Source organism: Indicator indicator, chromosome 20, assembly GCF_027791375.1.
Source record: "Indicator indicator isolate 239-I01 chromosome 20, UM_Iind_1.1, whole genome shotgun sequence".
In the NCBI taxonomy this organism is placed as follows: domain Eukaryota; kingdom Metazoa; phylum Chordata; class Aves; order Piciformes; family Indicatoridae; genus Indicator; species Indicator indicator.
The window spans coordinates 16,741,211-16,756,277 of record NC_072029.1 but is presented as its reverse complement, the minus strand read 5'-3'; the positions used below and the strand labels follow the sequence as shown (position 1 = coordinate 16,756,277).

The 15,067-nt window shown below is 40.2% G+C and overlaps 1 protein-coding gene across 1 annotated transcript; it reads left to right on the top strand.

Annotated features, from left to right (window-relative positions):
• Nucleotides 1-4,626: 4,626 nt before the first annotated feature.
• Nucleotides 4,627-10,061, top strand: C20H9orf152 (chromosome 20 C9orf152 homolog). Its single transcript, XM_054390239.1, has 2 exons — nt 4,627-4,855; nt 9,490-10,061. Exons 1-2 carry the CDS (start codon nt 4,627-4,629, stop codon nt 10,059-10,061), a joined length of 801 nt encoding a protein of 266 aa, XP_054246214.1.
• The last annotated feature ends 5,006 nt before the right edge of the window (nt 10,062-15,067 follow it).

Below are 15,067 nucleotides of genomic sequence, written 5' to 3'. Positions count from 1 at the left end.
AGGAAGGTTATCTAAACCTCCACACCAACAAAGTCATGAGAGAACAGAAGCTTTATTAAATGCTGCCCATGCCAGGCATAAAAACACATGCACAACATCTGCTGCATTTAACTCCCCGTGACCAGCACAATTTAATGTGACCTAGACGAATCCAGTGACTTCAGTGTGGCCACATTTTTTTTTAATTTATTTCTTATGGATGGTAAAAGCAGTTCTGCAAAGGGAACTGGACAGCACCAAGTTCCCAAAATATACAAATCCAGAGTTCAATCCAGAATCAAAAGGGCTGGATCAGTGGTACTGGATTCAAAGACCTGGGAAACTCAGGAATCTAAGAAATAGAAATTTGGCAAACTGTTTTACAGCTTGTACTAACCAGGCAGCCTTCTCAGACTGGATAACAAAACGTTCCACATTCATATTTTGATACATTAATATACACCCACACATTACCTAACTATATTTACACAAAGACCCCAAGGGATAAAAGGGGAAAATAGAATCCTATCAAGGACTACATATGACCCAAGCTCACCAAACCTTTAGAGAGACTTGAAGGACAGCTGGACCACCATCCCTTTGACACATTTGAACCCTTTATGTCTGAGACCACATGAAAAGTAAGATGAGAAGAAACATCTCAAGATCATACTGAAAACCTGCATCATAGACTTCCTCATCCCAATAGCATGGACATGCAGAGAGCACCAAAACCTAATCTTGCATCATCAAAAAGTCCTGTGCTCCAGCTACTTAGCCAGACCCTAACTGTGTCATGCTTTGAGGTTGTGCTTTCAAATAACAGAAATATACGTGCTCTTATAAAAAAAATCATTTAAAAAATTAAACAATTATGATTGATTCTACTAATCTGTCTGGAACCCACAGAACAGTAGCCATTCTGGATACTACCATTCTTTTTTGTTACTATATTTTCTAATGCTGAAAGAATCACTTTCTAACACTGCAAGACTGTGTTTAAATTAAAAAACAACCACTATAGAAAGCTAGGGAATGGAGACTTTCACAGTAACTTTGATTGTTCTTCTTGGTTAAAATCTACAGAATGGTGTTGGACATGTCTATTATTCTGCACATAAACAATATGAATAATCATACATACCTCTAGTCTCAGGTGTGCAGTAAAATCCAGTGTTACAGGAAGTCACTTAACCATTATGAGCCTTTTTAATTATCTGTAAATCAACAATTATTTCTACAAGGCCCTCCAAACAATTTCTTAATAAAAAACTAATTTACTACTCTCAAATTAATTAGTATGAGATAAAATTAGTTGCATCTTTTTAAATGAGATTTTTCAACCAAGGTCAAGGGCAGTAAACATCTACTTCACATTCTAAAAGCCATTGCTTTTGGATTATGAAGTATTCTCACATTTTTATGCCTCAAGGAAATGAAGAATTGCTTCCATTGTGTGATGGAAGAACAGACTTAAGGGAAATACGGCACTTCAGACTCCAGTGGCTAATCAAACAAAAATCACTCTGTTTTGGACAGAACTTTGTTCAATTAACGAAAGAGAAGTTTTTACACAAACCTAATCATGGCAAGAAATTTTCAGAACCTCTAAGTACTGTTAGCAAGTACGTGTGCCAGTTGTAAGAAATGGCTCTACTGCTTATAGTCCTCAGCAACCTACAAGCCAAATGCAGCCTCTAGCATTTAAGACTATGGCAAACATACAGGCAAACCACTCCAATAGTGCCACCTGCTGCGTATTTCAGAAGTATACAGTGGTCTGTAGATCCAAGCAACTTAAAGACTGAATGATTGGCTGATTTTAAAAGAAGTCATAATTTTGTGTCTGACAATATGAAAATTTCTTTTTATTAGTAATAATTAAACAGGCTGGGGGTGCAAAGGAAGTTGGTCCACTATGCTATAAAACCAGAACCCCTGGGTAATCCATTTTTAAGTTTACCTCAGTGGCATAACAAGGATCAGTTACATCAGATGCTCACTAAACATCAAACCCACAATTAATTCTATGTTCTTTATGATACCACACAGATCAGATCCGCAGCTCACTTTATGAATCATATCCTGGCTGCAAATCGTTCAAACACCAAGCACATGTCTGTATGTCTATGTATATACACAGACAGGCACCTTGATAGCAAAGTATACACACACAAACACATACGCACCCAAACATAGAGAGAGAGAGAGATACATACACACACACACCCCTCTTGAGAATGAAGGAAGATGCCCTGTTTACAAACTTGCCCTGGAAAGGAAACAAACTGTACAGCACCCTGCTCCTGGTTCCACTGCTCTGCTGTACCATCTGGACTCACTCCATTTCACTGGGCATCTGGTTTCTGGTTTTGGCAACTATTTGGGAATAGATTGCATTGGACAATCCATTTGTGTAACAGTGCGATGGCTTTTCCCTGATCCTGAGGGAATAGTACAATACAAATAATTAATAATAATGATTTCTGATCAGATACAAACTTCTTATACTTTAAATGCTCTTCTACTGAGAAGTTCAGCATACGCCTTTTAAGACGGAGCTTATATTCCATGTTCAAGGATGCTACCCTGGTAATTCTTTCTGCAACACACAGTCACGTTGCACAAGTCGCTTTCACAGGAGGTCAGCGAGTCAAATAGTGTGACTGGAATTTTAAAAAGGTTAGGTAACTTTTATGACCATTAATAATGTTTGCATTGAATTCCAGCTCCAGCTATAATGAGGTTAATTAAATCTCCTGCTCTAATGTATAAACCAATTGCCTGAAGGTCCAAAGGAGAACTCCACGTGCCAACAATTCAGAACACTGAAAAAACAAGACAATTGAGGTACTCCTTTCTACAGAGCACTAGGTGTTTGTCACCAGCAAAGGCAGAATATCCAAGTAGATCTACCAAGGCCTCAATATGTCAGACCAATCCTAACGTGTGTTTCCCAGAGTCAGGAGAGAATCTAGTGTCTGACTATTGTGTTTACTGTTCTTTCCCTGACTAAGGCAGAAAAAGAGTGCAATTGAGGCAGGCATCACAATTTGTAAGACAAGGCTATTGGGAAGGCAAAACCAATTATTAATAAAGTGAATTACAGCAGACTTACACATGTGATCCTGCTGAGCCTTATCAGAACTCTATGAACTGCCTATCTAGAGTCATCATCTGTGTGCATACAGCTTCCAAAGGGGCTCAAGGGTTTTCAGGATTTGAGCCTGATTCACAGTATATCAGAGGTTGGAAGGGACCTCAAGAGGTTGTCAGGTCCAACGCCCCTGCTAAAGCAGGATCACTTAGGGTAGTCCGCACAGGAATGCATCCAGGTGGGTTTTGAAAGTCTCCAGAGAAGGAGACTCAACAACCTCTCTGGGCAGCCTGTTCCAGTGCTCCATCACCCTCTCTGTAAAGAAGTTTCTCCTCATGTTGAGGTGAAATCTTCTATGTTCAAGCTTGAACCTGTTGTTTATTACTGTGCACCACCAAAAAGAGCTCAGCCCCCTCCACTTGACACCCACCCCTCAGATATTTGTACATATTGATGAGATCCTCTCTCAGTATTCTCAAGACTAAATAGCTTATATTATTATGAAGCAAATCATCACAGGATTTCTGCCAGTAACTGGAAAAACACAGCACACTGGCATTCTTTCCACACACTGTCCTTTCACAAAAATTTTTATGCAATGTTTTTTACTGCAAGGAACCTAGCAGATGCACAATTATATTAGAACTACTGTTTAATTGAATTATTCCTTCACATAGTACTCTCTTGGCCCCTGGCAACAACATCAGATGGACCTATTAAAGGGAAAGAAACTGGTTCATAGTCCAGACGTGGTCTCATACTTTATTTTATATGACCAAAAGCCATGTATTTCTGCTTACCATGCATTTGAAGGGTTTGTACAGTTCTCAGTAACAAAATTGTTATTTCTATAGTTTATTTAATTTAATAGAATGGCAGAGAACCTGAGTAATTCAGAATAAAGCATTCCTTATCTCAATTATCTCCTATTGGACACTGGGACCAGTTCTAAGTGTTGTTGGTACATACTGTTGTGACTCAGCACCCAGACCTGAACATGTTTAACACATTTTTAAAAGGGAGCAACAAGTACAAAATTACTAAGGTACAACACATCCTCCCCTCCTCCACTGCCCCAAAAGCAGCAGCAAGAATGAAACCGGATTAAAGTTAAGGAGAAGGCAGCGAAACAGAAAAAAAATATATGTAAAGAAACCTGAAGAAAAATTTTCCTGGTAGAACTACTATCATGAGGAGGTCACCATGACAACATCCCCTTAAGAATTAGCATTACAGCACAAACCAGTATTATCCAGCTCTTTGTGCACCTGACTGCGTTCAAAGAGGTTTTGTATTTCACTGTTTTTTTTGGCAAAGCTTCATATGCTCACAATCTTAAATCAACATTAAATCCAACTATCCAGTTATAATCATGCCCTCTGTATGCAGTAGCTCCAGACACTGCATGAAAACAAGCTGACTGCAATCCACAACTTCAGAGGAGACCACTCACCTTCAAAAGAAGTTACTGCTACTTAGAAGAAATTTACTCCTTCAATTAGGAATATTTCACATGCTTCATACACGAGTGGCTTTTTTTTGCCAACACAATGAAGGAAATGTCCTGCTTCTGCATGACTTTTTCTTCCTTGTTGCAACAGATGGTAAAGGCTTACAAATACATGACTGGTATTTTTTCAGTGACTCATACCTCAGAGCACCAGGCTTCAGATTGTGATCAGCAGCTGACCAAGATGGATGTAAGCCTACTTGAGGAGCAGTATGACCATATAAAACAGAAGCAAAAACTGCAATCACACATTATTGTATTTAAAACAGGTATGCTTGTATTTATAGGAAAAAAATGCAACTGTAGATTTAAATATTATTTCTTTAAATCATGGATAACTCTTAGCTTTGTTCTTTTTATGCTCCGCTTCAAGAGAGGCACAATGTGAGTTCCTTTTTCTGTTATTTTGGGGTTATATTAATTTCACTGAATGGTGGTCTTATGTTTATATCCCTTAGCTTCACAGAAATGAATCTCTAACATTAATTTGAAGCACATGAACATATCTGAGAAAGTTTTACATCACTCAAGTAAAACTCTAAACATAAATGGTAACTCTTAGAGGAGCCAGGTACTTCATGTTGATCAGCATTTTTGTGCAATGTATTCTGTAATGTTTCTGCTCTTGAGTGCTTCTGTCAGAACAAGCAATTCTGGGCCTTCTCTTTTCCCTTTTCTTTAGCTGTATAAAGAAATGTGTCCTACAAGACTACAGGAAGCAACAGTAAATACCAAGTGACTAGTACAAGTTAGGGTTTTGTTTAGAAATAACTTCTACTGAGAGTCACAGTAGATAATTAAAATACAAGCTTTGTACAAAAGGTCCTGTTTTGAAAGTATTTTCACTGCATATTGCTTGGAAAGTACATAAACAGAAAAACAAGTAACAATATGGATCACTCATCTACCTGCTGTGTCAGACAGATTTTATACAAAGAACTTTAAAATATTGCAGAGGTTTCAGACTGGTGCTTACTACTGGGCTGGGATGGGGACAGTATTCAGTCAGTTTAATATTGTGAGCCGTAGCCTAACTACGAACTTTAAAGTATTAAACCGTATAAGAATTTTTCCCATATTTAACAAGCTAAAGTGATACTAAGTCAATTCATGAACCTGTCTTTTGACAATTGCAACATGAGAAACACAGCATATTCATCTCTCATAGTAGTATTTAGCTCAGCAAATGCAGAACTTCGGTTATTTAATTCTTTACTTTTCTTCTACGTTTCCAGCCCTTCTAGATTTTGGTTGTGTCAGACTGTAGCATTCAAGCAACTGAAAAAACCCACACAATTATGAGCTATACAACAGATTCACTCCAATATTCTTTCATCCAAATGTCTAGAAATGCTTATGTTAAAAGAACTAAAGTCTCTGTGAGGAAGAAAAAAAGTTTATATTATCAGGTATGAAAAGGAAACTAACTTGACAAAACAGCCCATGTAAGCAGCTATACCAAAAATTTAAGTTAGTTGGAGAAAGGAAGCAGATGTCTGTAGTCAGATTAAATTCAAATGAAGCTTCAGACATAGTGAATATAATCAGAGCAGATTTTTTGCAGGGACTCTATTTGAAGATTAAAGAAAAGATGTAACAAAGTAGGACTGCACAGTTCCTGGGAACATGCAAAATAGTCACAAAACCATAAAACCTACTGCACTGAACTTCTATCTTTAAACAGCCTGTGTGGAGGAGAGGATTCGTGTTACTGTTAGAAGCAGTTGAAGTTTGGTGGGGTTTTGTTATGCTGAGTTCTCAACGTCCGGAAAGTTGATCTTGTAGATTCCTATGGTTTGAAAGCTGAGAAAAACCTATTCCACACCTCAGCACTTAGAACCTATTACATGCATCAGTTTCCAAGAACATGTCAAGCAGAAATTAGCACTGCCATAATAAGACACCCTACTGCCCTAACCTGCTTAAATTAGGAGCTTAACCTCTGCAGAAATCCCAGCTAGTGTCAAAAGGCAGTCCATGTATCTATCAGTATTTTGTATTGATTGTCTCCCTACCTAGAGGGTAAGATTATGGCTGGGCTGGGAAGGGGACAACAGCACCACCACAACCCTAAACATACATACAAACCTCAATGGTCAGGCACAAAAACCTCATGAGGTTCAACCATCATGGAAGGACAGCACCTTCAGTCCTTTGTGGTCTTAAAAATCCCAGCCAAAGTAATTGCTCCTGCCTGACAGAGCAGCTGTCCCTCCATGCCATGGGGATTTTCAGCATTTCAGCTTTACTGTACTATAGCTGGAATTGTAAATCCAAGTTTCATTAAGGACCTTTAGCTTTCCATGTCACTACTTGCTTGCCAGATTCATGAAACTTCGCTAGGTTTCTGACTGGTGGGTTAGTAACAGAGAAGTCACCTGAAAACAACTTTGTTCTCTTTCTTCCGCAATACGCAGTGCCACATCCACACTTCTGCCTGTTCCTGATTCGAGAACAAAGAGCGTGGCAAGATTTGAAAGTCACCAGCTAGGAGATGATAGAGCAGTGTATTCATTATTTATTGGCTAAGAAGCTGGGAAGCAGTATTTACTTTAGGAATTAAATGGGAGCATTCAGTGCAAGCAGTCACAACACAATAAACAGAGGCTCTGACTGTAGAAGTATTTGCCAAGCTGACTTTAAGATTGATTTTTGTGACTACAGAACCTTAAAAGTATCTACCTATGATGCCAGTATATGAAAAAGACCAGATGGGCCTGCAACAAGCCCTGCAACAAGGCTATGAAAGGAAGAAACCAACCAAAGATCTGCCTAATTAAAGCTTATTTAGAAGTTTAGAGAGTGCAGAATGTGTGTTAATTCAACGCAGTGGTTCAGGATTCTCATATTTCTATACAAGGTAATTGCTCAATTTTGTGTGCTGCATCTGTAAGAATTCCAAGGAAGCAAATCAAACCTGAACTCAGAACCAGTCCAGACTATTCAAAACTGGACTAGATGCATTACACTTTGAGCTCTGATCAAGTCAAGTCAAATCATAACTCTTCAATGACCAGTTCATAAGGTTCAAGGAGAAACGTGATGTTGCATATCAATGCCAGTTCAGCCAAGATTGCAGTTACATCCATAAGAATGTGCAAAGTGGCATCACCTCAGTCTCTCAGTTCCTTCTCATATTTTTTCCTTTCACATATGGAGAAGTCCTAATTTTTCTAGCCTAGTGCTTTACTGTGCTGTCCTACAGAAAACACAGCCACTAGTTTTCAAATGGACTTTTTGTAGCCACCCAAGCTCAACTTTATTTCCTAGATAAAGTCCAGTTATAATTCTGATTCTCACTGTTGCATGATAGAGGTCTTTGTGTTCTTATCTCTATGAATGGTTTCACACTAGGAAATTCAATTAGTATGCTTCCCTATATAGACATATGCACAAACACATCAATATCTCTATGCTCTGCACGTCCTGGTAACACTCTAGGAGAGCAGAAGGTGTGGACTTACAGAGTTTTCACTCACAAAGCCATGCTGCAAAGCAGCTCTTAACCAGCTCAACCCTATGTGGCCAGCCCTGGGAACAGAAAAAATTCTGTGATACTATGCTGGCAGTGCTGCTTCAGCCAAAACACAGTAATGAAAGCTTCTCCTTAACCAGAGCCCTGTGGTACAGGTTTATCTACTGCAAGTAAAGCAGCAGGTTCTGACATCTTCAAATACTTCCTTGTCAAGATGGTATGAAAGACTGTTATAAAGGGGGATTGTGCTCTTGGGTTTTGTTTATGTGTTTTGTTGTTGTTTGGTGGTAGTTTTTTCAGGCAGCATCCTATGCAGACTAGCTTAATTTCAGAGTCTCAGTTCTTTTTAAATAGCTGTTTAGATATTCTGTTTCAGAATATAAACAGCACTCTTCTATGTCTACTTTTTTCACCTTAATATGCTTCGTAATTCATACTACAGATATTGTTCCTATAGCTCAGCTCTGTAAATAAGACCAACACTGCACAGTTCCTATCTTAAACTATATATATACACTAACTGAAGCATATTCATTAGTACTTGCAATGTCAACAGCACTGGTTTTTTAGTGTAGTGATTCAGTTTCTACTCCTTTTCAAGGCACAGAAACCGTTCATGGTCAGTAATTTGATGGCTGCTACGGGCAACTGAAGTAGCATTAGCATTTGTGTCCGTAATATCTTACATATTCTTAATAGTCACTTCCATACTGCTTTAGAAATTAAGCTGTAGGGATAGCAGGAAAAAAAAAAGACACTAGATTCTCTCCCACCGTTAGACCTGTTCTACATCATTCCTTGAACAAGCAGATTTTTCCTCTAATGAATCATTCAGACAACACCAGTGTGAGAAGATATTTACTTTACACCATTTACACTGACTACAATAGTAAGACTGCAGTAAAATATTAAAATACAAACCTGTATGTTAATGATTCCCTCATTAAGAAAAAGAAATTTGCAACTTTTTTCACCTGGAAACAATCAGTTATTTAAAGTTGTGAATAGAAACAGAATGAAACAGAATGTTTCTGTCTTTCAAATCACAGCAGCTACCAATACACGGAGCAAGTCCCTGCTCACCTTAAGAATTTTTGCTTACGAGCAATTAATTACTGAAAGTCAATTCTCAATCTGTGTTGTTAATGAGTCTTAAAGTACCAGTTAGATCAATATTGACTTGATAAATCTCCATTTTCATTTGACTAACCCTAGGGTACCATTTATGTCCTCAGAACTGCAAAACCAAGCATGAAATATTTCTACTCTAACCTGGCACCAGAAGAGCGTGCACTGCTCTCGGCCACAGACAGAAAGGGTACAGATAAACTCTCCTGTTTGAAGTTCTTCAGTTAAGTTTATACTACAGAAATTACACCCTTAATTTTTGCTACCACAGTAGTCTGCATATGTGCATTTCTCTTGTAGATGAATACGAACCCGTTCTCCCAGAATCAATGGTCAGTGCTGTTTTAATTAATAAACCAGTTAGAAGATCGAAGTCATTTACAGAACGTGTTCCTGTCAGAAAGGTCAGCCTGGAGCTGAGCAGCAGTGGCAATGTACAAGACAACTCACCATGGCATACCCACTTGGGAATTCACCGCCTGGTGCAATGTCCTTCTCATGGAGTTACCTGGGATCTTTCCCAATGCGAGAACAGACCATATTGTTTTGACAATCAGAGTCTGGATTCAAAGGGAAACAGCACATTGCAACACAAGGAACAAGAAGGAGCTCGTGAACTATCTGTGTGCAGTCAGATGGGAAGTTCAAGCATATTAAATGGTTTCAGCAAAGAGAATGGCAGCAAAATTTCAAGCACCTGCCAAAAGCCTCCTCTGAAATCAGCCACTTCAGCAGTTTGGACTCATCAACCTATTTCTTCTACAAAGTGCATGCCAGCCTGCAACAAACTAAACTTCTACCCTTTCCCCAATAAAAAAGGACCAAGAATTTCTGAAGCAGCGAGGAAGCTTGGATTATACATCTCACAATGAAGACATTCTGTAACAAATAGTCAAAACCTTGACTAAAAATAGCAAAGTAGTCTTCCTAGTTACACTGAGCAATCTGCTGAAGGTCTGCTACTCTTATTAGCCAAGAAAGAGCCTTGCTGTATAATCTGTTGTTTTACAGAACGGTGTAAAATGAGATGTTCTCATGAAAATGCTGGGCTGCAATGACAGATACTCACATTATTCAAGAGTAATTTTATCTTTTCTTTGTTTTCCCCTCCTGTTTTCAGGTTACTGATTTTAGAAACTTTTTAACACAGCAATATTTGAAATATCTCAAAGAGCTATAGCAAAGACTAGCAGAACTACTGATGAAGCAACTATAGTGAATTTCAGTATGGAACTATTTAGTTAGACAATAAACAAGTAACAAATCAGTATTGAAGGTGATTGGTACATTTAAAATATTATTTCATTGTTCACTTTCTTCAAAAAAAAAAGACATTTATGATACTTTCTGATGTGTGTATTTTTTAAATCAATGAATAAAACCTCTGCTCATTTCTGTTGTTGTTTTAGTGGTACTTAGTAAGTGTAACCTTTTTTGTATACATATTGTTGATTCCCATCTATCCATGGTATTTTATTTGAAAACAGAAGTCTGAAATAATTACTTAGCTCCCCAATACCATGTATCAGCTTACTTACCAGAAATATAATGCACCTTCTTTCTGCTGTTACAACTGTTAAGTGTACAAGGAGGGTGAAACCATTTCAACAAATATAACTGTAGTCATACAACTATTTTTTTCACAGATAGGATTTAACATTTTCTCTTGTGGCACCAACTGCATCGCAAATTTCTGCAAGATTTTAAAAAGGAGTAGTGATTGCTGCTCTCCCTGCCTGCAAGGCATTTAGAGGAAAGCGACCCTCTTTCATGGGTGCTTTTCAATTACAAAAACACAAGTTACCTGACACCCACTTCTGGCTGCAAGAATTCAGACAGCTCTCTTTCTCAAATGTAGGCTTCAGAAAAATTAAAGACTTGAAATGTATTCCCATTTCACAATGACTTTAATTCCAGCTATGCTGCTGGTAGCCACTGGCTCTTCTGAACCATTCCACATCTACTGGTGCCCTGAAAGGATAGCAAAACGAGTATCAGGCACATGTCCTACAAACCATTTGATGAATCCTGCAAACAGTCTTCAAACACACATCTCCAGTTACCACCACAGTCTCAAAAATCATAATATTCACACACACACAAGTGAGGGAGGAAGGAAAAAAAAAGAAAGATGTCAAAGATGCAGGCAGAAAATAATGTAAGATTGGTGAGGAGGACTGTAAACATGCTCAAGTGACTCACAGCTGGGGTGATGAAAAACACATAGCATTCTAATTGTTGTTTGTCCTTGTGTGTTTGACAAATAGAACGTCTGAGTTAGACTCAGAGACTGAACATGCTTGAGATTCCTGCCCTGCAGGGGAAAGACCAAAGCATAGTGGAAAACTACACCTGCAAAAGTTCCTGATTTACAGCTAAAAGCAGCAGGTCCCAAAGGTTTTTTGCTCTAGCAAGGGTCAGACTCCGTAATGCCTGCATCCCCACTAATGTGCTTCCAGCCAGGTGCTGCTGTGGAGATCCTTCAGATCACAAGGTAATGAGAGTCAGCTTACTCTTTGCATTTCAGCCACGGTTTCATGGTTGCTCCTGCCCATGCCAGCTCACACAGATGCTCAGCTGTAGTTTATGTCCTTCTAGACACAGACTCTCCTCAGCCAGAAGGATAAGCCATCCCCTCGTGTCTTGGACACAGAGTTACTACCAGTGTGTAAATAAAGTCCTAGTGTCAGAGAGACTGCAGTGTTGTCCATTTCTAAGAGAAACTACCATTTTCCTTGCATACAGCACAAATTCAAACCATTAATCCTTCATACAATTCCACAGGCTTCTGTAGTGCTTGATGGAGGATGCTAGACTGGAGATGTCTGCATAAAACTGTCAGAGCCTACAAGTGTAGGAGATTCGCAATTTTAAGTGTACCACAGTACTTTGTTAGGTCTACGAAAATAGAAAAAATGTCATGGAATATAATGTTATTTTACTCCCTCTGGCCAAACATCATTTCCTATATGTCACTGAACACTTTCAGACACAAATTCCACAGTGTCCCATGCTAATCCAGCCACTACCAGCCTCTTGTCTCCTGGAAGCCACAGTCCTTAAAATAGTGCTGCAAAACACCAGCCATTACCAACAGCCACCAGTACACCTCAGTAACTCCTGAAGAACTTCCCACTCATCCTCAGTAAAAGCAACAGAATTATGACAGTTTTGGGAAGAGGTGTTCATTATAATTTTTCAGGTTTTTTAGGGCTTTCATTTAAGTAGTCTGCTCAGATTAGTTTTCATCTCAGATGTTGATTTCTTTTTCTGGGTAGACATGAGACATACAGAAAGACATATACTTTTTTTTTCTTCACAGTGGTTACAGGATTTAAAAAAGGATTAAAAAGAAAGGGAAAAAAAAAGAGAAAAAGATAAAACACAGATATCCATAATAGGTATAATAGAATGAAAATACTAGATAACAACCAACCCACATGGAACAAAAAAACTACTTGGAAGGAAGTATCAAAAAACCTTGAGCGTTTTTAAGTATACATTGGCTTTCTATTTACTTCTCTTGCTGATTACAGTACTCCAGCCTATCATTATACTGGAGTGTTACTTTTGTATTATCTCCAAATCTGCAGAATACATAAAGGAATACTAAAAGTAAAATCCCATGTTAGCAAGAGGTCACCATTAAAACCACTTGAAATTAATTCAAGATCATTTTGCCTAGGTATTTGCAATGATACACTTGAAAACATTAAGCTTTTAAATATTTTAAATCAGTATCACCAAAAGTTGCCTTCAGAGATGTCTTTTCCTAGGAATGTTGTGGAAGAATAATTTCAGTAAATTATTTGTTAGAAGAGGTTTAGTTATGAGTAAAGTTGCTATACTTACATTTCAAAGGATTAAAATATTACACAGGCACATTGTCTAATGAGATTTTTTTCCCCTAAAGTAGCTCTATTAGAAGTAAAACAGGGAAACACATGAAAAAAAACCCCAAAACCTTCATGTATTATAAAGTCCCAGTTCTCTAGTGCACCTGATTTTCAAAACTTTACTGTTAGTTTCTTCATGTTCAGCAGTCATGGAACAGTAACTTTTATCACTTTGTTAGCATAGACATGGCTAAGCTTCAAGCACTGATCTCAAGACTGCCATAAAAGCAAATTTACCCTTATTTTATCAGTAGGCAAACTTGGTGGATTTCTGCACACAGAGGAGCCTGGAATCCTGAAATTCTAGTTCAGTAATCCTGTTTGTAAGGTCACAATACCTGTAAGGTTCCAGTTGCCAAAGCTGCAGCGTGCATCACGCCTGCTTAGGCAGCATGACCACCTAAGGAAAATGTTTTATATTGGGACAGTCCTGCAGGCCCATCCATTCTGGAATAAATAATACTCCGGAGCAATGATTTCAGTCATACATCAGAGCAGTTGGAATAAAATTCCTTTGCTGCTGAAATAGATGGGCATATGAAAGAATCAGCCCACAAGCTAATTGCTTCTACTATAACTCATTGAAAGAACACTTACATCTATTACTGGCATCAAAAAGATTCCAGGAGTGAGCCCCAAACCTTTGAGGGCCTCACATGCAAATACTACATTGAGTCTACATTGTACAGCCAATTGTTTGTGTAGCCTCATACCCTACTCCCACTCTGCCCACTATGAGGCTATGTCACTAGAAGTAACACTCCAGCACCACCTCATCTTTAAGTGGTATCTATTATCAGTTCGATTGTTCCCTCAGCAGGTACTTTTGCAGCCCAGCCTCACACCACACCAGGAAGAACTTGCTCACCATCCCTTAGGTGGAAATACAAACCCACAGAAAAAAGCTCACCCTGCACACTGATACCCTCAAAAAGCACCACAGAAAAAATCACACACGGTATCCTGCCCGGCACTTCTCACAGCACCTCAGCCTTTCGGGAAATGCTCCCTCCTTTGCCTCACAAAGGGAGAGGGTACAGCTCGGGGGGGCTGCAGTACCCTCCGCCTCCTCTAGACTCAAGTCCTCCTGGAAAGGAGAGTTGCGGCTAGAGACGCCCATCCACCTTCTCCCAGAGGACGAAGAACCCAGGCAGAACTCTGAGGACATCATGAGAAGAGCAGCACCTGCTACTGACTCACAGAAAGCCAAACCACTTCGTGACCAAGTGAGGGCAGGACAGTAAGATGGCGGGGGAGAGCGTGGCTTCAACCACGTGATGAGCACCCGCCTCGCTCCCATTTGCTTGGGCCTTCCGCGTTTCCGTAGGAGCCTGCCTCTGCCTGGCTATAACCGGCGCTGGGACGTGTGCACACCGCTCCGCCCCTGGCTGTTGCTCGGCCCTGACGTGCCACCCTGCCCGTTCCCGGCTGCTTCGACTGAGGGAGGGCGGGCCCTGCCAGCCCCAGCGCCGGGCCTGTCAAGGCGCTCAGGGCTGGGGCGAGAAGCTGCGTGAGAGCCCGAGCTGCCCTCAGAGACTGCCTAGGCCCCGAGGCCCGGCCTCCGCTGCGGGGCGCAGGTGGGTGCCCGAGGACCGAGGTGACGGGTGCCCCTTCCTGACGGTGTGCCGGGGATCGCCCTCTGGCTGCCCCGTCCCCGCAGGGTCTGCTCGGTCTGGCTGCTTCCAGCCATGCGGTTGCCCGCTCAGAAGCGGAGGCCGGTTACATCAGCTCCGCTGCCGCCGTAGGAGGCTCCTTCTGTGGTTGTCTGAATGCTCCCCACCTGCCGTGGCTTGAAGGCGCTTGGAAACGGCGGAGACTTTGTGGCCGTGCTTAAAATCCCATGGTGACACCGCTGATTTATGGTCTTGATGCTGTCGTAGTAGGGGAGAAGCTGGATGTGCACCTGGGAGGCCTGAGGACTCCCTAGAACCCCGGGCAGGCACCCGAAGTATTTGGGTTTCCATCCTTTCCTTGAGCTTGTG

What these genes read in the sequence shown, in the direction of transcription:
- C20H9orf152 (XM_054390239.1), top strand. Translation starts at nt 4,627, where the DNA reads ATGAAGGAAATGTCCTGCTTCTGCATGACTTTTTCTTCCTTGTTGCAA. An exon ending in CATTATTGTATTTAAAACAG is followed by an intron (nt 4,856 to 9,489) that starts GTATGCTTGTAT and finishes TTTCTCTTGTAG; the next exon opens with ATGAATACGAACCCGTTCTC.